At 36.6% G+C, this 22,884-nt stretch overlaps 2 protein-coding genes across 6 annotated transcripts in view; one reads left to right on the top strand and one right to left on the bottom strand.

Moving 5' to 3' along the window:
- The window catches only part of CPNE3 (copine 3), a 29,896-nt gene extending 13,264 nt beyond the window's left edge, over positions 1-16,632 (top strand). For all 5 annotated transcript variants that reach the window (XM_071421646.1, XM_071421642.1, XM_071421644.1 and 2 more), the window contains 11 exons: positions 554-637; positions 2,222-2,311; positions 5,634-5,732; positions 6,867-6,953; positions 7,530-7,589; positions 8,579-8,712; positions 9,138-9,192; positions 9,294-9,345; positions 9,978-10,111; positions 12,194-12,430; positions 13,814-16,632. In XM_071421646.1, the coding sequence (XP_071277747.1) occupies positions 554-637; positions 2,222-2,311; positions 5,634-5,732; positions 6,867-6,953; positions 7,530-7,589; positions 8,579-8,712; positions 9,138-9,192; positions 9,294-9,345; positions 9,978-10,111; positions 12,194-12,430; positions 13,814-13,924 (1,143 nt within the window). In that variant the 3' untranslated portion in view covers positions 13,925-16,632. The remainder of the gene's footprint in view (positions 1-553; positions 638-2,221; positions 2,312-5,633; positions 5,733-6,866; positions 6,954-7,529; positions 7,590-8,578; positions 8,713-9,137; positions 9,193-9,293; positions 9,346-9,977; positions 10,112-12,193; positions 12,431-13,813) is intronic.
- A 2,772-nt stretch (positions 16,633-19,404) lies between these two features.
- Positions 19,405-22,884, bottom strand: part of CNGB3 (cyclic nucleotide gated channel subunit beta 3) — a 60,751-nt gene continuing 57,271 nt past the window's right edge. Inside the window, exons 17-18 of the mRNA XM_071449452.1 lie at positions 21,004-21,184; positions 19,405-19,876 (exon numbers count right to left, since the gene is read on the bottom strand). Coding sequence (XP_071305553.1) covers positions 19,646-19,876; positions 21,004-21,184 — 412 coding nt within the window. The 3' untranslated portion in view covers positions 19,405-19,645. The remainder of the gene's footprint in view (positions 19,877-21,003; positions 21,185-22,884) is intronic.

The raw sequence follows: 22,884 nt of genomic DNA, 5'->3' as shown, positions 1-22,884 counted from the left end.
ATTTGTGAGCAACATGTAATGTTGTTAAAATGTAAATCTTTACATTTATTCATAAATAAAAGGGAGTTTTGTATATCCATTGGTTTCAATGGATATGTAAATGGTTGCCCATTACCTCTCTGAAATAAATGGTGAAAAGTGTACTTGGTGTGTATGAATTTGTTATGTTTTACTGTAGGGCTGGCTACCAAGAGACTTTAAAAAATAAAATTAGAAAAATAATAGAAAAATGTTTCTCTTTTTACCTTTTGATTTCATGATATTTTTTTAACTCCTTAGTTTCCTGTCTATCCACTGTAGTACTTAAAGGTATAAGTATTTTGCTTGAACTGTCAGGTATTTGATGTGTGGACATTTTTCTTCTAAACTGAAGGACATTCACCACTTTCTTTTCCTCTTTCACAGGTGGTAATATAATCAGATTTGCATTTCATCATCTAAAGCTTTTGTTCCCTGAATTTACTTTTTGTTAATCTAAGTGTGTGTTAACTGGAATTTAATGGTATTCACTCTACAGGCTGTTCTGAAATAATTGCATGTTATTTAAATACAGGATTTTTTTGGAAAGTCAGATCCTTATCTGGAATTCCACAAACAGACTGGAGATGGAAACTGGGTGATGGTTCACAGAACAGAGGTAGGATATTTTCAGTTAACAACAAAGAGGTTCAGGTTATTTAATTTCCAGTGTGTCACAGCACTAGAGATAAAATGCCTTACAAAAAGAATTGACTATCTGGAGTTGATGTGCAGACTAGTTAGAAATTACATCATCTCTTCCACTGACTTTTCTGGGAAATCTACCTTATTCTCTTTATGCTGATTTCAATATATGCCGTTCTGTTTGGAAGGAAAACACTTTTTTTTCCCCCTAACTTTCAGCAATCTAGGAGAAAAGAAATATTTTGAAAAAGAGCTACATACTCAGAGACATTTGCTTAGTTCTACCAAGTGCTGGGGTAGGACTTGGTCATTCCTGACTCTGCTGTTCTTAGGAAAGTGTCACCTGGCTGTACCCTTTCCTAGTGAAAGTAATGGTGCTAAATGCTTGCATAGCAAGGGCAAGCCAAGGAGAATGCAGAGTGAGGGGAAACGTGCTTGAGCAGCAGCAGCAGCCTTTCACCCAGGAGGAGGCGTAGGGGTCCTCTGACAGCAGCTGACAGGCTAAGAGCAGTTTCAGAATGTCTCACTGCACTGGCAGCTCGGGGCCCCATTACAGCTGAGGTGCTGTACCCATAGGAAGTGCTGACTGTATTCATTTTGAAGTATGGGCGTTGAAGAACTATAAATCCTTTTTGTCAGACTTACAGTTTCTCTTATGAGGTCATTCTTCTGCTTAAGGTGCATCTTTTCCAGTCATCAACTTAAGGAGTAAATCCAGAATTTGTGGTTTCAGCCTAGAAATGTCTAGTGGATTAGTTCTTTATGTTACTGGTTCAAAAAAAACCTCTTTTTTCTAGTGACTGTTTTTATTGGTTTCATTTTCAAGAGAGATTTTTCACAACACTCCTACAGTGTTGAAAGTATTGCTATTGTAAGGTGTTATTAATTAAGTAGTACATATTATGTGTACTTTCTTGTACTTTTGTAAGATCGTTATTTGGTGTATTGGGTGTATTTACAGATAAAGACAAATTTTGAAGATCTTTCAGTATTATTTGTAAATAACACTTTAGTGTTTTACTTGAGAGGCCTTTTATCCTCATGCACTGTTCTTGCTTTACTACACCATGAATGTCTTTTATTTGAGAGCATATTTCCATAAATGACATTTCAGAATAAATAATATGTGGGAGTGTGTTGTAATCTCTTTAGCACTGATGTACTCAGAAATTCTAATGTAATGTTTTTACACACGTTTTTGGTAATGCATGGCTTTAAATGTGTATGTATATATGTGTGATTATTAAAAGAAAGCAACCAGTATCTTATTTCTGTAATGATAAACTTAACTTTTTACAGTGCAGTAGCTGAAGGATATAAGTAGGTGATAGGGAAGTCTAGCAAAAATGGAGCTGAAAGAGACTAATCTCTTTTTGAACAATAGCATGTTAAGAGTAGTTTGATTTATATCCTGTGTATTGGGATTTAGAGTGCATTGACAGCAGCATTAGTCAATTGTTGTTTGCATACAAAAATCATGGTGTGAAGGTATGATCCATCATGATGACTGCTTTCCACCCCTGTGAACAATGGTGTTCTGCCTTTTTTTTCCCAACAGGTTATTAAAAACAACCTGAATCCTGTTTGGAGGCCCTTTAAAATCTCTCTCAATTCTCTGTGTTACAGTGACATGGATAAGTCAATCAAGGTAACATATATTAAATGTGTGTATAAATTAATGCATTAAAAGTTAAAATATGTAACAAGGGGAAGATGTGTTATTCTAGTTACTGCAGGTTTTTTGTTTCAAATTTAATTGAAAATATTAGGTTTCTTATTTGAAAGGCACAGATAGATGTTTTAGGGGAAAAGAGGAAAACCCTGCACATTTTGTCATGCATTATGTGGTAGAAGCTGGTCTTTGAAAATCTGGGAAACCAATTGAACACAAGTATCTTTGAAATGTCCAATGCAGTTTCTTATTTTTATTGTACAGTTCTAGCATGGCATCAGCTAATACTGCTGGTGTTAAAGATACTGTGCAGTGAAAGAAGCATGTTAAAGGCTAGAATATGCTTTGTTCTATGTGATGGGTCTTGTAGTACTTTGTTATTGGTGCAACAGGTAACATTAATGAAATTTTTAATATACTGCCTGATAAATTACATTTAATATACTAGCTAACAGATGTGGGTCAGGTATAACCTGTGAATATCAGTTTAAGCAACTTTTCCTCTTCATATAAAACTGAATTTTCTGTCAGAAAGTAAATCAAACCTGTGAGGTAATACTTCTACTAGGGCTTTAATATTTTCTATTTTCCAATTTTATCTTGAATAAATTGTGTTTAGCTATTGAATATTTTTCTTTAGGAATTCCCTTTAGGGGTGGAACTGAAGCTAAACAGCCGATCAAAATGCCATTTATAAGCTATTATGATCATGTTAGAAACCTGGTATTTTAGCATTTGAAAAAGACCCCTGAAAACCCAAATGCAGCAAACTGCTATATGTTTGATGTTCTTCCTTTGGGAAGGAAAACTTAGAGCATGATTTGCATGAAATGGGTATTAGTCATATGATTTGAGGCAGTCCTGGAAAATCCTTAACAGCCACGGGGATCTGGGTGTTACCAGTGCCTGAATGGATTTAAATACATATTTATAGAGGAGACTAATGAACAACTTTACAAGCCCAGAACCTTCTTCTCTTGCTGCTTCTGTGTTTTTTCCATCTCATTCCTTTTCAGCTTCCCTTGTCCCCAAAAGAGCTGTGACAGCTCTTACATCTCCATATACTATTAATATATTTCTCCTTTTCACTAAACAGCCATACTAAAGCTATAGACCATTGATCTAAATGTATCTCTGAAGAGTTATTCTCAGCTCTATCATCATTTTAATAAAGTCTGTTTTTTGAAATCTTACCTGGGAAGTGCAGGTTTTTATCCAGAGGAAATAGACTTGACTAGGAATAGTTACAGACTTGCAGACAGGCAGTTTGATTATACCTTAACTTAGAAATGCAGGACCTATCACTTCAAACATTAAAATGTAGTCAGGATTGTATTATGGAATGTTATTGAAAAATTAAACAATGCCTTTAACACTTTTATATGCACACAGTTGCATGTGTAATGGGCTGTTTGGCATAGTAAGTAAAACCAGCAATTTTTCTATGAGTGGCTTTTCACCTCTTTAAAGGCTTAGTTTGTGTAGACCCAGCAGTGCACAAACCAAGTTGATCCTTTATCTTCTGGATTCATGGTTATGTTCCATGTGAGTGTGTTTGCAGTCGGTGAAGTTTTTCTGTCTCAAATGTGAGTCTTTCAGCTGGAGCATGCATGCCTAATTCTGCTGGGAAAAATATGTTAAATCACATTGTTCCCTACTGCTATGGCATGTCCAGGAGGGCATATATGGAAAAAAAAGGAAATGCTTCTCTCTTGTCTGGAATAAATATTAAAAATTGGCTTAAATAGTCAAACATATCAAGCAAAGACAAATTTTTATGCCTTTGAAATAAAAAGGAGATACATTTACTAACTGTGCTAGCAGGTATCAGAACTATTGGGTCAGGAAATATGTTCAATTTTAAATTTTAGCTACTGAAGCACTTCACTGAGTATTTGATTGGCATAATTTATGACATTCAGAAGAATTTACATAGCATCTGGCATGAACATTAATTAGCCTGTTGGTTCTTTGGCTGCCTGCATAATTTAAGGTGCTATTTAGTGCATGTGCATGCATTTTTTTATTTATTAGTGAATTCAAAATATTGTAGTAGTGCAAACTGCAAGATAGAGGTATGTTCTGTGCAGTAGAACTTCCAATCTACACATCATGTTTTGTACTTCAATATTCCTGTTTGTTGTCAGAAATTTAATTTCTTTCAGAAACTCAAGTGTATGTTGAAGTTGTTTGTTTTGCTTTTTTATTTCTATCTGAAATGCTCAAGTAATCAGTTAAATTGATTCTTGAATGTAAGTTACAATATTTTTGACTTGAAAGATGGGCATGCAAATAGCTGTTCAGTTTAAGCCATACATACTCTGAACATTTTTCTCGAAGTTTGCATTTTGATTCCAAGTAATGTGGGATACCTACTTGACTCTTGATTTATTATTGTTTCTATTTATCATCATCATTATTAAATTATTTTAGTATGTTTTTATGTGTGTTTGATTAAGTTAGCTCTCATGTCTGTGTTGCTGAATTGAAATAAAATATCAGAAGTGGATGAAATGAACATAAGCTTTTATAGATAAATAACCAGCTTTTTATGTAGAAAGGCAGATTGATCATGTTTTCAAAGAGAAAAAAAACAATTGTTTTTCACTTCTGCCTTGTTTGGCAGATTGGGCTGTTAGAAGAGTGCATTGATTAAATAATAAAGCTTATAATTCAACTCTCACTGTAAGAAAAGAGATTTTTAGTTGACATTCAGATCCATGAAGTGTAGATCAAAGTTTAACAGATCCACTGTTTAATTTTCTAATCTTAAAAAATAAAAAATCATATATTGTTTCTAGCTTTAGGGCTGAACCTTCATATGCTTATGAATTCTGTGTTATTTTAAGGATTAATGAAGTAACATAAAAGTGTTGCTAAAACTCTTGGGATTGCTTACATAACTGATTTACTAAATTTTTAGCTGGATGCTCAGATTCATGATGAATGTAAAAAACCCTGTCTTGTTTTCCTACTCTTCCCAACACCCCATCACTCTCAAAACATAGTTCTTCAATATAATTGATGTTACTTGCTCATGTAAGACCTGACACTACTTAGTATTCTCATCTCTCCTTCACTTGAGTAGAAGATTAGATTCAAGACTGAGTGCATTGGCATCTACCCAATTTTAATGTTTTTTAAGTGCAACCCTATGCAGTTCTAAAACTTCAATGCAAGAAAAACTCTGTATATAAAAGATACAGGAATATTTGGGATGTTCAGGTTTGCCATTTCAGTGTTCATTGTTTTTGTAGGGCCATTTCTGTTACTAACAGTAAGTAATGCTGCATTTTAGGTTGAATGCTATGATTATGATAGTGACGGGTCTCACGATCTCATAGGAAGTTTTCAAACAACGTTGTCAAAACTGAAGGAAGCATCTCGGTCATCACCTGTAAGTGTTACACAGTCTAAGCTGCCTGGGTGTTCTTGATAAGCTGTTTCATTCATATTGCAGCAAAACCTGGATCACCTGGCCACAGGTGACCTCCAAGTTGGGCTAGGCTACACCTTGACACTGCTACTGCAGTTGAGGCTGAAACAGCATTTGCATTGTTCATCCATTTTCCTAGGATTAATATCTTGGTTACAGTTTATTATTATGTATCTAAATGCCCCACCATCACCACAAAAAAAAATTCACTAATCATAAAAATACAGAAATAAAAAACCACTGTATTGTCAAAAGACAGAATGCAGCACAAATTTAACTACAGTTAAAAGACCAAAGCTTGTAGTATTTTTTTCAAATATTATTTAATTTAAATTTATTTTAAAATGTGGCACTTATTAACTATTATGTATACTTCAGCGAATATGAGAAAATTCAGTATTTACAACAGTGCACAAAAATGCAGCTATGTTACATTAGGTGGCTTTTTCCTAAAATGATGCTACCCTTCCTGATCTTATGAACTATAATAGTTTCCAAACCTTTTAATAGGCAGGGTTTGCATGTTGAAGACAAAAGTTGGCATAGCAAATACAACATAAAAGTATTTGCTTTATGGATAGATGTGTTATCAAGATGTTTTGCCATATTTTCCTTTAGACCTGTAAAACCTCCAGAACTATTTCTGCATTAAAAATACTGGGATCTATAAACAAGAGTGCATGCTTGTACTTTCCTAATATTTTGAGTGTTGTATTTATACTAAATAATAAAAATAATAATAATTCCAGCCACAGCTTCTGGAACACTGATGCTTTGTTTGAATTGCTATGTCTTTACCAAAAAGAGAGCTGTTAGCAGAATCCTCGGAGGGAAAATGGTACAGAATTTCTTTCTCTGTTTGAAATACATTTGTCAAAACAAATGTGTTTATAGACTTTTGGGTTCTGTCTTGAGAATATGTTTTTTCCTTGCTGATATTGGGCAGGCTGGGTTTAATTTTGCTGTATTATGAAATGAACTACATTTTTAATATAAGCCCAAAGTATCAGTTCTGAAATAAAAGATAATTAAACCTGTTGCATAAATGATAATGATATTATAATATTTTTGTTGGATTTGTTTGCATTCATGCAGGTTGAATTTGAGTGCATCAATGAAAAGAAAAGACAGAAGAAAAAGAACTATAAAAACTCTGGCATTGTGAGCGTTAAACATTGTGAGGTCAGTAATATATTCTGGAATGATTCTGGTTTTAAGTGTTAAGGCGTAACAACTCTCATTTAATAATCTTCATCCTCAAATTGTAAGAAACTTTAAAATGTCTAAAAGTTCCACATACAGTAAATATTTAAGGGACACTGATTCGTACAAGAAGACAAATTGAGAGCTGAATTACAGCTGTTCTCCCTTGTCCCTTTATCTTGAAGAGAAAAGTGGTTTACTGATTTAAGTAATTTCTGAACCAATGCATTTCCCAAATCACTGTTTTATGGCAAAGTAAAAAACTCTGTCATAATGTGTTATTTTATAAATGAAAGTTGTTTTGGAGCTGCTTTGGTGTATGTCTGTAGTTTTGTTAAAGGCCTGATTCTGATACTGTCATGTGGTCATACTGACTGTATGGTAGCATGTGTTGCAAATATCCTGGTTACAGTGGGTGGGTGGGATAGCTCTAGGGCAAAACTAATGCTTTTAATGGGTAAAGACAACATATTTGGAACCTTAGAAGTTGCTACAATAACATTGGCTGGGTTTTCTCCCATTGAAAAAACCAAAATTTGTGTCTTCTATTTTTAGATTATTGTAGAGTGCACATTCCTTGATTACATCATGGGTGGGTGTCAGCTGAATTTCACCGTAAGTTAAATCATTTATATGAATACTTTTTGAGTTTTGGAGCAAATTGAAGTATAGAATTGATTGGCTGTGTGGTTTATTTGATTATTGTATTTTTTTTTCTTGTCAACTTTGTTTTTGTTCTGTAGCATGGAGCAGGAAGCTATTTTGCCAGAGTGCTTCTAGTCTGTTCTTGCTTCAAGAAAAAAATAGTCTTTACTCTTGGAAAATGGTTCTGAATCTCTGGTTATGTTCATTAGGAACTAGCTAAGTTGTGTGGATGGAGACCAATGAGAAATTTACTGTTCTTTGAAAGCAACACACAGAGATCATCATATGGGTTAGAACCCTTAAGTTATGTAATTTGTGAACCAAATGCATCACAACTAACAGTATGATATCTTCACCTTATTAACATGCTTCATCACCAAAGCAAAGGAGACCTGTTGAAGTCAGAGAAAGAGCTCTCTAGGCTTCTGTGGAGCCTGACTAGTTGTACTTCTGAGAAGAAAGGGGTGTGTGTGTATCATAATACAGAATGAAATTAATTCACCAGATTTTGAAGAACTGCTGTGAATAGTAACTGAAAGTAAACACAGTGAAAACCTGACAGCATGCCCAGAAAAGCTGTAGATGCCCCGTCTCTGAAAGTGTTCAAGATCAGGTTGGATGGGGCTTTCAGCAACCTGGTCATGTGAAAGCTTCTTTGCCCATGGCAGGGAGGTTGGAGCTAGATGATCTTGAAGGCCTCTTCCAAGCCAAACCATTCTGTGATTCAGATGAAAGTAATTTTGGCCCTTCTGGAGAGATGCAGAGCTTTTGAGGGTTTTGTTGTGACATTGTTTGAAGAGTGTTACTATTCCAAGAAACCTGCATCCAAGTACTGTGCCTGTTAGATTTGTAGATGTCCTGTTTACTACTCTTTCATGGTTTTCACTTTGGCTTTGCCAGAGTTAAGAAGCATAACTTAACCTTTAAGAGCAATGAGATATGAATGCTGCATTTGGCAGGTGGGGATAGATTTTACAGGCTCCAATGGAGACCCTCGCTCTCCGGACTCTCTGCATTACCTCAGCCCTAATGGAGTTAATGAATACCTAACAGCCATTTGGTCTGTCGGGATGGTCATTCAGGATTATGATACGTAAGTGTTAGATTTTTATTTGGATCATGTTTTTAGACATGTATAGACACTTATGGTAGCTTTTTAAACCAGTGTTGAATATGCCTGTAGATATACTGGAATGAAACTTGTGAGCTAAGTTATAGAACTAAAATACCATCATGTAATTGCAAGTATAAGTTTGTATCTACTGCAGACCAGCAGGGCTTTTCATAATTGATGAAAAGAGCAGCATTGATTTAAATATCTGCTTGCATTCTTGCCAGTTCAGTGTTAAAGACTACTTTTGGTCCCAGAAACAATTACAGTGAGGAACTTCTGTTTAATTTTGCCCCTTAAATAACACTTTTAATGATGAAAAGCAGCACTGATAACTACACTTACTGAACTATGGCAGCTTTTAATGGAAGGCACTGACTTTGTTTTCTTTAAAAATGCTTCTTTAGAGATAAGATGTTTCCAGCCTTTGGATTTGGTGCACAAATTCCTCCCTCCTTTCAGGTAATGGAATGTGTAAATGTACTACCTAAGACAGCTGAAAGCACTTACTTCAGGAGGAGATTGTATATGCAGTCCTGACTATGTTTTCTGTGTCTTCACAGGTATCTCATGAATTTCCAATAAATTTTAATCCTTCAAACCCATTCTGTAATGGTAAGTCTGAGAAAGTAACATCAGACCTAGAGAATAAAATACCTAAGTTGACAACATCAAGACACTTGAAAAGTGAACTGAAACTGGTTGTTGTAATTAATTAATTCATTTAGTCCTGTAGCAGGAAAAATTTTACAACCAATTTCTTATTTAGGAGAAATAGCATTGCATCTGTCTTCTGTAATGATTTGTTAAAGAAGTGGTTTAAACACAAGGCTGGGAACAGTTCTCTTGTGCTGCCAAGATACTTTATGCTGCTTTGCTGCTGGTGTGGAGTTGTCTGGTTTGAATGTGCTGCTGCTAATGCCTGTTCAGTGCGGCCTCTCTGATCAGACTACCAACCACCACAAGCTGCCAGGTGAAGAGAGTTGCTGTAGTTGTTTCACACCCTTGAGCATAGAATATTTGGCCTGTCTGTTCACACAAGGCAAATCATGTTATGTATGTGCCTTAGGCGTTGGTCAAACTGAAAGCTTCCATCACTCATGGGTTTTTTTTCCCACCATGGTTTGTTTTAAATCTTTGCGTAATCACCTCAAGTAACTGATTTATACAGCTTTAGAAAAATCAGGTGCTTCAAAATACCCTAAATCTAATATAAAAAAAATGAAAGATCTGTTTCTGTTCTCTAGGGATACAAGGCATTGTTGATGCATATCGAGCCTGTCTTCCTCAAGTGAAGTTATATGGACCAACAAATTTTTCTCCAATTATAAATCATGTGGCAAGATTTGCTGCTGCAGCTACTCAGCAGCAAACAGCATCTGTAAGTTCTTTATGGTACTCTCTATGTTTCTCTACTTTTTTATTTTCCTTCTTGTTTATAAATACTTTTTTTCTCTTTTAAATTTGTGAGTGTATTTATTTGACAGTTGGCCCTTTACCTTGTGAATAAATGCTTGTTACCCTTAAAACAAGAGAAAAACTAGGGTTTTTTTGCAGATTATACATAACAGTCCTCTTAATCAATTAACTAAATAAACTCTTCAGATTTGAAATAGAAACTTAAAAGTACACAACACCTTTATGGTATCTTCTATTGAAAGCTCTTGCAGTGCTATACAGTTGCTAAAGTCTAATTTAGGCCCTTATATCTAAGAGAGTGATTTAACCTCAGCTGAGAAAAAAGTTCAACTGGCCCTTGTTTCACATTAGATGGGAGAGAAGATTAACTAAGGTAGTGAAGAAGTGGATGGTATAGCTCCTGACACCTAGGTACCAACACAGATAATTAACTGCACTATAAAGGTTTAGGTGCTGTATGGGCTGTGCCCTCTTCCATGTTAAAATTTTATACATGAGTTGTTGACCATATTTAAAATAGAAATTCTGAAGACCAAGTCTTGAGTATTCAGTCATGTTGATAATGTGTGGAAGTTCACAAAATCCTAAATCACTGATGACAAATACAAATGTATTTGACGTCATGTAAAATCAGGAAATAAAATTAGCTATTTTAAATGTAGATTTATCTGTAGAAACCAATTTGAAAAAGAGTTATGGATTTTCATATGCCATGAGGCTGCTAAGGTTTAACCTTGGTAGTCTTTCACTAGTAGCTGTAAAAAAATAAATATATGTATATGTAAATATATGTATATGTATGTATGTCTATATCTTAGGAAAGGAGCAAACCTCTTGTTGGTTTTGTTTTTGTTTGGTTTTTTTTAACTTTTATGTAGTATGCCTAGCAAGAGATTTGTTTTTCCTGCCTGAAAGGATATATTGAAGACAATTTGCTACCTTGACATTTAATACATATCATAGTCATTTGGGGTTGGTTTTTGATTCTGATGCTGATTTTTTTTCCTGTATAGAGGAAGTATTAGAAGAGAGAAGTAAATCCAGTGTGATGTGCTGTCCTGCTACAGTTGCTTATAGCTTTCTGTGGTCATAACTGCTTTATAGATTCTTGCTGATGTGGGGGAACAGACTAGCAGAAAGCAGGGAAAAAAGGTGATACCTGAACAGACAAGATGAGGGAAGAACAATTATTTGAAGGCAGATAAAGGCAGATGGGAAGGAAAGAAGTGAAGAGAGACTTGCAAGACTACTGGGAGTATCTTTGGGACTTGAATTTATGCTATTCAGTAATCATATGAAATGAAGTGAGGGAAGACTGGAAATTCAAAAAGCATTTGATAATTTCCAGACTTGGTACTTCTAGCTCATTTTTGGTGCTCCAATCCAGAACAGAAACTAGGATGCCAACTTTTAGAAGCCCCGACAGAATAGTGGAAGCAACTCAGGTGGTAATTAATTAATTTACTGATGTACTACAAAGACACCTTGATAATTAACTTCATGAAGCAGCTAGAAAACATGATTGGAGGAATTTGAAAATGGCTGTGTGTTTCAACACTGAAAGGTGTGATTTAGGACTTTCTGGATACAATAAATGAAGTAAAGGGTAGTGTTTCATAAAAGTATTGATAGACCAGAAAAGAAAAAAGTACAAATTTCAAAGGGGTTACCTTTCCAGAACCTCAGTAAACTGCCTTCTATCCCAGAACAAATAATGGCAAAATAGGTTAATTGTTGGTTTGTCTGGGGATTTTAGAGGAAAGAAGGGTGATACCACTGGAGTTTTGGATGGTGGCTGTTTATTGACACCTTTTTTTAAAAGATTATGTTGTCCTTACAAGTTTTTTCAGACTGTGCAGATGAAGCCTGACCACAAATTAGACGTTTGATTGTAAAATTCAGTGAGCACACTAGACATGCCAAAGTGACAGCACTGTGTAGTGTTGTGGGTTTGTATGTGTATCTGTATGTGGGTTTTTCTAAGTGTACATGGCTAAATGTTTGCTATTTCTTTGTCATAACACAGTGTTTATTGGTTTGACAGCAATACTTTATACTTCTGATCATAACGGATGGTGTGATAACAGACCTTGATCAGACTCGAACTGCCATAGTTAATGCCTCAAAGTTGCCCATGTCCATTATCATTGTTGGTGTGGGAGGAGCAGACTTTGATGCCATGGAGTTCCTCGATGGTGATGATGGAGTTCTTAGGTCCTCGTCGGGAGAACCAGCTGTCAGAGACATTGTCCAATTTGTGCCATTCAGGAAGTTCCAAAATGTAAGTAATCTTACTGATATGCTTAATAAATATTGTAGAGGTATGCTGGGCTTGCTAGGATGTCCTGCATCTAGTCCTAAGCTTTTGTGTGGTGTATCCAATATGTACTCTTAAGACAAGTCTTTATCAAATGCTAAAAAAAAGCCCAAATCCCTCAGTTTCTAGTTCCAGCACTGCATTTCTGGCTAGTTTCTGCACCTGAATGACCTTGTAAAACTCCCTCAGACTTGATTAAGCAAATGGTTGGGTTTTTTTTTATTCGTGAGGAAAAACTTACTATTACTTCTTTCTTATGGTAATTTTTCTTTTTATTGTGGATGCCCTTTTATGAATGTGGATTAGTCTCACGATTTAGTGCAGTATTAAAATTCAAGGCTAAATCATAATCAGGGAGGTCAAAATCAGTAGAAACTCTGTGTGGCCACAGTAGTGGTGATAGTTTTCATTTTCATAAAAGTCAATACCTAAAAAAGGTGGTGAAACAATAAAGTCCTGGTATTTTTTAATTTCTGTAAAATCCAATAATGTATGTGTAGGCCAATGGAAGTCAAATTTTAAGCCTCATAATGTTGAAAATAGTTGACTTAAAAACCACCAAAATTTCCTCAGGATGGGCGAATAAGATCAATATTTTTATTTCCATCCTAATATATATTCTAATTTTGTTTCATGTCTTAGTATTAACTTGTTAATAATACTCCTTACAACTTCTTATTTTGCTTTTATATTTTTACTTTTAATACAAATTCTGAGTTTAATCTGAGTAACTCAGGCAAACTGAAATGGGAAAGAGCAAAATCAAAACAGAATATGCTAATCAAGTAATGCACTTGGATGTAGATTAACTAGGGTCATTGCTCAGTATAATATTATATATTATAAATATATTCAAATGCTTTCAGTTTCTAGAAAAAGAGATTTTTTTTCTTATGGATACTTAGTCTTACAGTAAAAACAGTATCTGCAGAAGAGCTGCTCCATAGAAGTACAGTTATTGTGGATGAGACTTGGTACAAAAGATTGCAGAGGATTTAGACAAATCCCTGAAGGGTCATCTTAAGTAGGTAGTGGAAGTATGTTTACATGGCTGAAGTCTGATATCTGCACTGCGTATTTCACATGACAAAAGGTGTCTTCAGACATGGCAGCCCTTTACTCAGCTCCTGTTACTTCAGTGGCACAAGACAGCCATCTGATTCATGGTAACAGGAGTGAGAAGGTAAGAGGAAAGCTTCCATCTGTCTGTCACACAAGGGCACTGTGTAAATCCTCTGTAAAATGTCAGACTTTAAATTGCCCTTCTAGAGGAGGTGCTTATTACTTGCCTTAGAATCTTCATTAGCAGTTGGTGGAAACTGAAGCTTGGTGTTCTTTTTTTATAAGTCTCCCAGAGAAGCTCTGGCTCAGTGTGTCCTGGCAGAAGTCCCTCAGCAAGTGGTGAACTACTTCAGCACCTACAAACTTCAGCCTCCTAAGAATCCTGCTGCAAAATGAGTGGGCTGACCAGAGGAAAGACTTTGTGCTTGCTTTACTTGCTGATCTACAGACTTTGGTTCTTTATATACTTCTGTATATGTGTACACATGCCTCTGTATCATAATGTCAGATGTTAGCTTTTGCCTACAAATCACTTTGCCTACAAATCACTTTGCCAAGTGTGCCTTTTAAGGGCCAAAATTGTAATGGTATTTAAGTTTCATGTTGATTTGAGAGAGAGTGCTTACATGGATGCATTTGATTTTGAAAAGAGTGGAAAGAAGAGTTTCTATTAAGCCACCATAACAAAATTTTGATACAGGTGTTTCATATTCAGACAAGTGCCACAGAGTGTGAAGGCCCTCCTTGCACAGCTGCTTCATGTTTGTCACTTCAGTGCCTTTGGGCAATGCCTGGGATTCAGGGCGGTGTGAACATAAGCCAAAGAAGTCATTAAAATATATATTATTTTATACTATGCCTTCTCTTAAGATAGTATGGGAATAACTAGGGTCAATCAAGGTAAACCTCTGACATCTCAGAATAGTAGTACTGGCCTATGAGGCTACTACTGTAAAGGCTGTAAGATGTGTTCCAATGTGCAGTGTACTGGAAAATGGAAATTCCAGATTTATTTTGGTAAGGGTTTTGTTTTGGGGTTCTATCCCCCCCATAAAACAGTCATGACTATTGATCTTTAAAGGGCTTTTTGTGAAGTAGGAATTTGGTTTTTACTTTAAAAGTTTTCTCTGATTTAGAACTGCATATTTTGAGGTAAAGTCCTTCAAAGTGGCTACTTGTATTTACTTTTGTCATATTTTGAGTCATGCTGCTTTTCCATGAGCCCACTAATGAAAAGTGCCGACAAAAAACCTGATATTCCCTTTTTCTCTCCTTTTAGGAAGACTCAAGAAAGTCAAGTCTCTCAAGCCCTAATCCTATAATCATACTGCATTTCTCTAGGGCAAACAATTTCTGATTTACTTGGCTTGAGTTTTCCCTTCACCTTTTATACCAAATGTAAATCATGTGTTTGCTTAGTGGATAAATGAAGGTTTCTTGACCTCCAGCTGCATACTGCTTGCTGAGGATCCCCTCCGAGCCTGTCACTGTGTGTAACATAAGTGGATGGAAAGGTCACATTTATCACTTCTGGAATGCCAATCTTGAACATTAATTTTGCAGTTTCACCTTTGAAGTGGTTTAGAGTTAGACATCCAACTTATCTCATGTGGATGGTCTGGCTGTAGTATGTAAGAACAGAGTGGGCTCCTGCTAAATTTAGCACACATGGACACTCAAGATTTCACCAGGTCATAGTGTATTTGACTTTTAGCTGCTGGAGCTGCATAGTGTGCTGCTTTTTTGGTTTGGTTTGGTTTGGTTTGTTTTTTGTTGGGTTTTTTTTTGTTTGTTTTACATGTATAATCCTGTAGAAAGTCTGAATTCACATTAACATTGATGGGTGAAGGATATATCTATTATCTTGCACAAGACATACCAAATGCTTTGTAGCTGACATTTATCAATCAATCATGAATGGATATATTGTCTCCACTCCATTTTTCTTGGTGGAAGGGGATCCTAAATGCTATCAAGTAGTGAAATGTTAAGGATGAGAGTTTTTCATGTTAAGCCAAGCTCTTTCTTTTTTAAAAATATAATTCATATATTTATGTTAAAAAAAATCTGTAATCATCTTTTTATCAGTGTAGTGAAAATCCGTTACTACTTTATGTATAAATTACAATGAAGTGTCATATCAGATATGCAACTCAAAATATTGAGATCAAGGAAGTTACTATAATAAACCTAAATCACACTGCTGCAAATTGAGAGTGAATTATTTTGGAAGAGTAAACTGTTTCACAGCTATCTGCTTCATGTACAGAGAGAACTGGATGCAATACTAATACTTTGTCTGCATTGATTGTAGTGGATGATAGGAGTACTACTGATAGAAGTACGGGATACTACTGAAGTTCCTCTGAGCTGTCTGCCAAAGATAAAATGCTGCACCCGGGTTATGTGTTACCAATTCTGTTTTAAGTTGCCATGGAAGTGCATTTAAATGTGTTAGTATGTATTATTATACTAAGTATCTGCTGCATGTAAAAGAAAACCTGTTGTTTTGTCTGTATTCTATACATAAATTCTGAGTTTGTACAGTAGAGATTTCATTTTCTTTTATTAGAGAATTGCTCCCTGTTCCTCAAGCTTAGGGAGTTAAATAGCATATCAACAACACCTAATTCTCAGTGTGCCCTATTCTTTGTAAATTAAATGTTTTAGACAGGACCTGGTATAACGTAGAGATGTGCAGCTAATGCCTGTTGAAAACTTCCAGGGTAGGCTGAAGTGATATTCTGGATGAAGAAATGCAGCAGATTGTGAGTCAAGGGGAAGGGGAGTTACTGTGCTGTTTTGCCATTTTTTGTTTATATTTCCATGTGAAAAATGCCCTAATAGCTTGCGGGTGACAAAGCAAAATATTGTCCAAGTTTTGTAAAGTGAGTGTGCTCGTAGGTCACTGGCACCACCTTGTGATAAAAGTGATGTATGGCAGTCTTTGTCATCAGATGCTTTTTGCCATGTATTGGTCATAATATATACATATGCACAACAGAGAGCTCACCTGTAACCAGAATTTTTTACTTTTATATGTATTTCAGTTCTGATGAAGTTAAATGATTTACAATACCTCTGCATTAAAATTATCATTTCAATATACTGTTCTGTGGTACTTTTGTATTCAGCATATCCTGTGTAATGCTAAATCCTGCTTTTGTGATTCCTATGGTGAGTATGCCACGGATTTATAACAAGTATAAAAGGGAGAGGAAAAAAAATGCCTTTCCACTCTAGTGGTAATGACTCTGCATTTCATTCTTCATAAGTATCATAAACAGGCTTCTAGCCAGAAGATATTCTGAAGTTGGAGAGTTTTAACTGTGACTGATGTTCTGTGCCACATTAGAGTTCTCCCATGCATGTTATTTCATACAATTATTATCAGGTTTTCCAAAAATTCTTTTCCCAGAACAATCTCTACATTTTAGTTAGAGGGGCATAGAGAGAAGGTTATTTGTAGTTTTCAAATACATTATCCTACTCTACCCTTCAGTTTCTTTACATTCAAGTGTAGTCAAGTCTGAGGGACTGAATTAGGACACTAAGATACAGGAGCCAGTGTTGCAGTGGAATGTGATGCCACACAGAGACAACTATGACACTGGAAACTGCATCTTCTAAGTGCACCAGAGTAATTCATTCTGCTTCTTCACTAATCAAGAATCTACAGGGTAGAATTAGTTCCTGAAAGAATTTATTGCATCTTACATCTTGTAAGATGTATGCATACAAATAGTTGCAACTTCGATTTGTGCAGTCTTCTTGTGCCTGCCAACCCTGAGAACTGAGAAATTGTGGGAAGAGGAAAGTACCCCAACAATAGAAAAGTAGGATGTTACAGAAAACCAGATGGATGTTCTTTATGTGTGGCCACTGTCTTTTGCACTGATACCTCCCCTAATTTCTTTTGGGTCTAAGGAACTCAAGAGCTATGTATAAGTAGTAGTCTTGCAGACAGAACTGTCAAACTTTTCTGCAAACCTGAGCTTGTAGCAAAGCAGCAATTTGTGGGAAGCTCTGTCACTGCAGTGAAGCACTTGGTGCTGCAGTCTCAGCCTTTACTTTGTAATTTATGTCAGTGTGTGATTGATGAACTTAAATATGCGCTCAGAGAAAACGTTCAAAATTACCTGGTAGCATTTGTGTAGGCAGAAGGGAATCGACTCTTTTCAATGAGAGTGAGCTTTACTCGTTCATATAAAAATGCTAAAATATGGGGAATATTTTCCCCCTTCCATACTGCTTTGACAACTCTCTCAAAAAAAAAAAGGATGTGAAACTACATATTGCAATTCATAGAGTATTATTATTCATAGAAGGTCTCATTCATGGAACAGTTCAGCAGTATTTCTAATCTTGAGATTTCATTGAGACAGTCCTGGATGTGCAATAGATGAATAATTCTTTATGAAACAATTTAAAATTTTCTCCCTCTTTGTGATGTCATTTTTTTATACATATCAAATAACAAGCTGCATACAAAAAGATGGTTCTTTCCACAAAGCAGTTGAACCTTCACCTCACTGCTAATGCAGCAGAACTTTCTTTTGAAAGAGATTATGGTTTGGGTCTCATCAGAGGATTGTGGAATATGCAACATATGGAATTCACTCATCCAGCTTTTACTTGGGCAAACTTCCCACTGATTCTGGTTAGGCTTCCAGTTTTGCCTGTGATTACAGAAGTTGAAAGGCTTTGAAGAACAGGCCTACAGAATGCATAGCCTGTAGGGTCATACATTGCCTGCAAAGTGAGTGTTTTATTTTGGCATGGTGCCTTGGTTGGCTGGTCAGCCAGGGAGCTGTGAAGCCTGCTTTTTCACTTCTTGGCTTGGCCTCTGCATAATGTTTTTTGTTTACAAAACTGTTCATCCAGTGGTATCTGAAAGGGGATTGGGAGAGAGAGGAGATGCAAACCCATAGAAGAAAATAATGTAGTTGGGAGTTTATCTTAAAACACAGCTTCAAGCTTTTGTGTTTTAATACTGCATCTGAGACTGATGAGTCGATGTAGAAGGTTGGCAGTGTGGGAGCTCCTGCATGGGAGACTGTATCCCCCAGCTGTGGCACCCATGAAATTCACAAATGTGATGTAGCTAAGACATGGAGACACAGGTTTCTCTTTGCACCATTAGTCTATGATGTAGATGAACAACTGGAGCATTGGTTGCAACTTTGCAATGCAGAGCCAGAAAGTGTAAATCCTGCTTTTTATAAAATAGCCTTTATTTTTGAAGTAGCTTGTTTAGATACCAAGGTTCTTCAGACAGCTCTATCAAGTGCTTACTTGATGAGATGTAACAGAGAGCATGCCCAACCCCTTGACAAGATCAAGCAAGTAAATCAGCAGCCCAAAATTATATGTCACATCTGGAGGGTGAACTCTTTCCCATGTTAATTTGTCAGAATCAAAGGCAGCTGAAGCAGATGTTTATGCTTTCAGAGGGCTGGCAATAATTCTATAATCTGCTTCCCTATTGCAGATTTGGGGATTTATTTTTTCACAATGGTTTTGTTATGTTGCCCTCTGTCCCAAGGTAAAACATCCCAACACATAGCAGCTGCTGTCTGCTCTGAGCCATGCTGGTCACAAACCCAGGTCACTGATTAGAAGTATAAGGGGAGGAGGGAGAAGGATAGAGAGAAACATAAGGAACCTTAGCAACAGTAGGGCAGCAGCAAGGAAAAGGATAACTATGGGGAGGCAGAAGAGAAAACAGAAAAGAATACACACAAAAGCTAAGAGCAAACTGAGCAACAAGAACAACAGGAAGAAAGCAAGGATAAAGAGGAGAGGGAAGAGGAGAAGTAGGAACAAGACAGAGTAAGAGAAAAGGGAGAGCATGAATAAAACAAGAAATAAGTGGTCGTGAAATACAATCTGAGCCGTAATTTCTAGTACACCAAAAGTTCTCTCTTCAGTGTCATGGTTAAGAATATAAATAATTTGTGCAGTTGTGCCAGGAGAGGAGGGCAGGAAGACGAGGAGCTGGTGTAGATTTTTCTCACACGTAGCCTCTACTTTTATATTCTATACCCAAAAGCAAAGTCCGGCCAGGCCTCTGAATGTAGCAAGACAAATAGATGGGGCCACGCCCCACAGCACCATCTATTTCTTTTCTTTCTCTTTAATTTCAACTTTAAGAATCTCTCCTTCTCCTGCTCTGGGGGATGGTGTCATACTAATGATCAGAGACTCCTTACTCGTTGTTCTCTGCATAACTGCAGGCTTAGCATCTGTCTGTGGCTTTTCCTTTTTAGCAGGGGGTGCAGAGGGGGCTGCAGGCTCCACAGGTTTCTTCTCTTCTTTAGGCTTGGTCTCTGTTTCAGCTTTAGTTTCCTAGAAACAAGAAGTTTAATGTTTTCCAATACTGCAAAAGAAATTCAGGAAGTAGTTCTATTCTGCACGTGCCATGGACAGGCACAGCATGACAACTGTATTAATGGTATGCAACACATGTAAACTTCTATTCAGATGCTGAGAATTGGTTTCTAAATGAAAAATGCAATTTCCGAATCAGAATATCAGTATAAAACCTAGAAAACACTTGTGGATATTAAAAATATGTGCTTCTTACTAATATAGGGGGATGAAACAGACTTGTTTTGGGGCATAGAACCCTTAGGTCTCTCCTTCCTTTATGTCTTTAAACTAGTGGAGAAAGAAAGAGCGTTATGTAAACCTTAACATACTTCACACTGCCCCCATTCCTTGGCGAAGCCTATTTGCTGATAAGTTCACAAATACACACTAAAATGAGCAGTATTTCTCCTCCAATCATACTGTTATAGTCATTGGTGTGAGCAAAGTGCAAAGTTCTTTATTTAACTTAAATATAACCACAGCTATTTCAGCTATAAAGAAAATAATCCTACCACCTTTGGGTAAATATGTAGAAGTGAGCAGGTTCTTATTAACATTAACATTTCTCAGAACAGAGTATTATGTGGGAATTATTTTTCATCAGTAACAACAATAGTTTTCTCATAAGTGCAAGATATTAGAGATGTAATCAGTTTTAGCTGTGTGGGCTACACTTTATATTTTTTTTCTTCAGGATTTTTAACAACCAGAGATCTGACCGTGAGTTGGAAAGTTCGCCATGTGCCCGAGTCAGCTGGATCAGATTACTGTGTTTGGGTATTTCTGTATTTACTGTTGTTTGCATAAAATTAGAAGATCAGATGCCCTTAAGACCTTTGTAAAATCCATTTATCCTTACTTTCTTACAGGATTTTTTGTTTGCTTGCTTTTTTTCCTTGCTTTTGTTTTCTCTGGTCTGCATAAAGTCCAGGTTCAGAAAGATCAAGACAAATTTTAGAATTAGTGTTTACAGAGATTAGGGAAAGTGGTTATATCTCAGCTACTGGGAGTTTTTGCTGTTGATTGCAGAAAGGCTGAATTTTCATCTACACTGTTTGCCCAAGCCCTCTGAGTAGATTCTACTATGTTTTCTGTGGCTTTACCTGAGTTTCTTGTTGTTTCTTCAGCTGCAGCAGCTTAGCAAGGCCTTCTTTTCCTTTTCCTCCAAGCATTGCTTTAAACAATTTCGGAGTTTCCTGTTTCTGCCCAAAGAGACTGGCCAAGCCCCGTGGTTGTTGCACTGGTGGTCCTGGAGGAGGTTTCCCCTTCTGCTTCAGCAGCACCCTGGAGAAAGCAGTGGATAAGAACACACAGTGGTGCTGTGAAACTGAGTAAAGTTCCTGCAAAGCTGGAATACCACATTTATGGTATTGAAGATCTGATGGCTCTTATTTGGTTCCCAAGTCAAGTGACAAGAGCAAAATTGGAAACAGTAAAGGTTTTGCCCTAGGCTCTGGTAGAGATGGAGGCAAGTGTTCAAATCTGGAGTTGCTTACCTATATCCTGGAGTATAAAGAAGGGCTGGCTCAAATTAAGGTGTCACAAAAGAGATCAAAGAGAAAGATAAGGAAAGAAGAGGTGTGGAGGGGGATGGGTGCCCCATCCTGAGATGGCAGTTTCTTATCTGGTCTTCTGGATGCAAATCCAGGGAGCATTTGGTGTTCCACCAGGACTCCAGTTGGTACTTTTGGAGGAAATACTTTACCAAACTAACTTCCAATGTGGCTCATCTCTCATAGGTCAGGTCAGACAGTGGTACTTGGTTTTGGTCCTCTTCAGTAGAAGAAGACACCCTGACAATACAAACACTACTGCTAGCCTTGTGGCAGACTAGGTTTTCACACCATTCTGTAGCTGTACTGATTTGCAGCCATAATGACAAGAACTGAGAATGAATAATGAGGGTAAAGATTAGATGAAAGATCTGAGATAGATGGGACCAGTAAAAAGCAGAGGGTTCCCATGCTTTCAGTTTCTATTAGATTACTGTATAGGTTTCAAGGCCACTTTTCTATCCTTGCAAAAGCTCTGACTTAAGGCTCTTTGTGAGTGAAGACTATATTTGCAGTCTGTATAGTAAATCCCATAATACTATCATTTTCTCCAGCATCTTGTACATTGGGAATTTCAGAAGTGAAGGGTTTACTTACTTTTTTTACTTTTTTTTTTTTTTAATTTCATTGTCACAAATTATAAAAAGATATACTTTAGTAGCTTGAATGCTTTATTATGCAAAAAACATACAGGAGTTATTGGGCAGGTGATAATAGAACAAATTTCTTTCTTGAATAAATCCTTTCAGTTTATTTCAAGGATCCCTTATTTTAAGGGTGTCAGATGGCCAAAAAGAACTTTAATGGAAACCTTCCAGGGCAGAGCAACTGGTAACTTCATTCCAAAACTGAGCATAACCACAATCTTTATGAAAACAGTGCACAAATTCCTCTTTGTGTCTAGTTTTGGCAGAATTTGTGGATGCCTTGACTGGTAGGGAACATGGCCTCCTGCACAGGGCAGGTACTGCATATCTTTAAAATTAAACAGAATATCTTGTTTTTAGTCTGGTATCTAGAGAGGTCTTTGAGCTCAAATGGCAGTGCAGATACAAAAGGTGTATGATTAAGCTCCACCATTGAGAAAGGTTGTCTGGAGGAAGCAGAATTTAATGGATGGGCAGAATATACCTAGGGTGGGCAAGAAAGAGAAGAGGCAGTGTGGGACAGAGAGAAAGGACTAACAAGGTCATACTACTGTTTAGATAGAAGCTGGAGAAAAGTCAGGAATGATTAATGCTAGGGATCACTGGTCCATGTATTTGTTCCCCTTTTCTACCTGTTAATGCTAGTTTTGAAAATTGAGCAGTCAGCCCATTCTTTGTCTGGTTTCCTTGTTCCTCAGGGGCATCATGATTCTCAAGATACTGTTGTTTGACTACCTGGGCTGTTACAACATGATGAATGCAGCCATTTGCTAGCACTTCTGAA

This window comes from Agelaius tricolor, unplaced genomic scaffold (genome assembly GCF_023055355.1).
Source record: "Agelaius tricolor isolate 1412-34295 unplaced genomic scaffold, bAgeTri1.0.p SCAF_2, whole genome shotgun sequence".
Taxonomy (NCBI): Eukaryota; Metazoa; Chordata; class Aves; order Passeriformes; family Icteridae; genus Agelaius; species Agelaius tricolor.
This window is presented reverse-complemented; position numbering and strand designations above follow the sequence as displayed.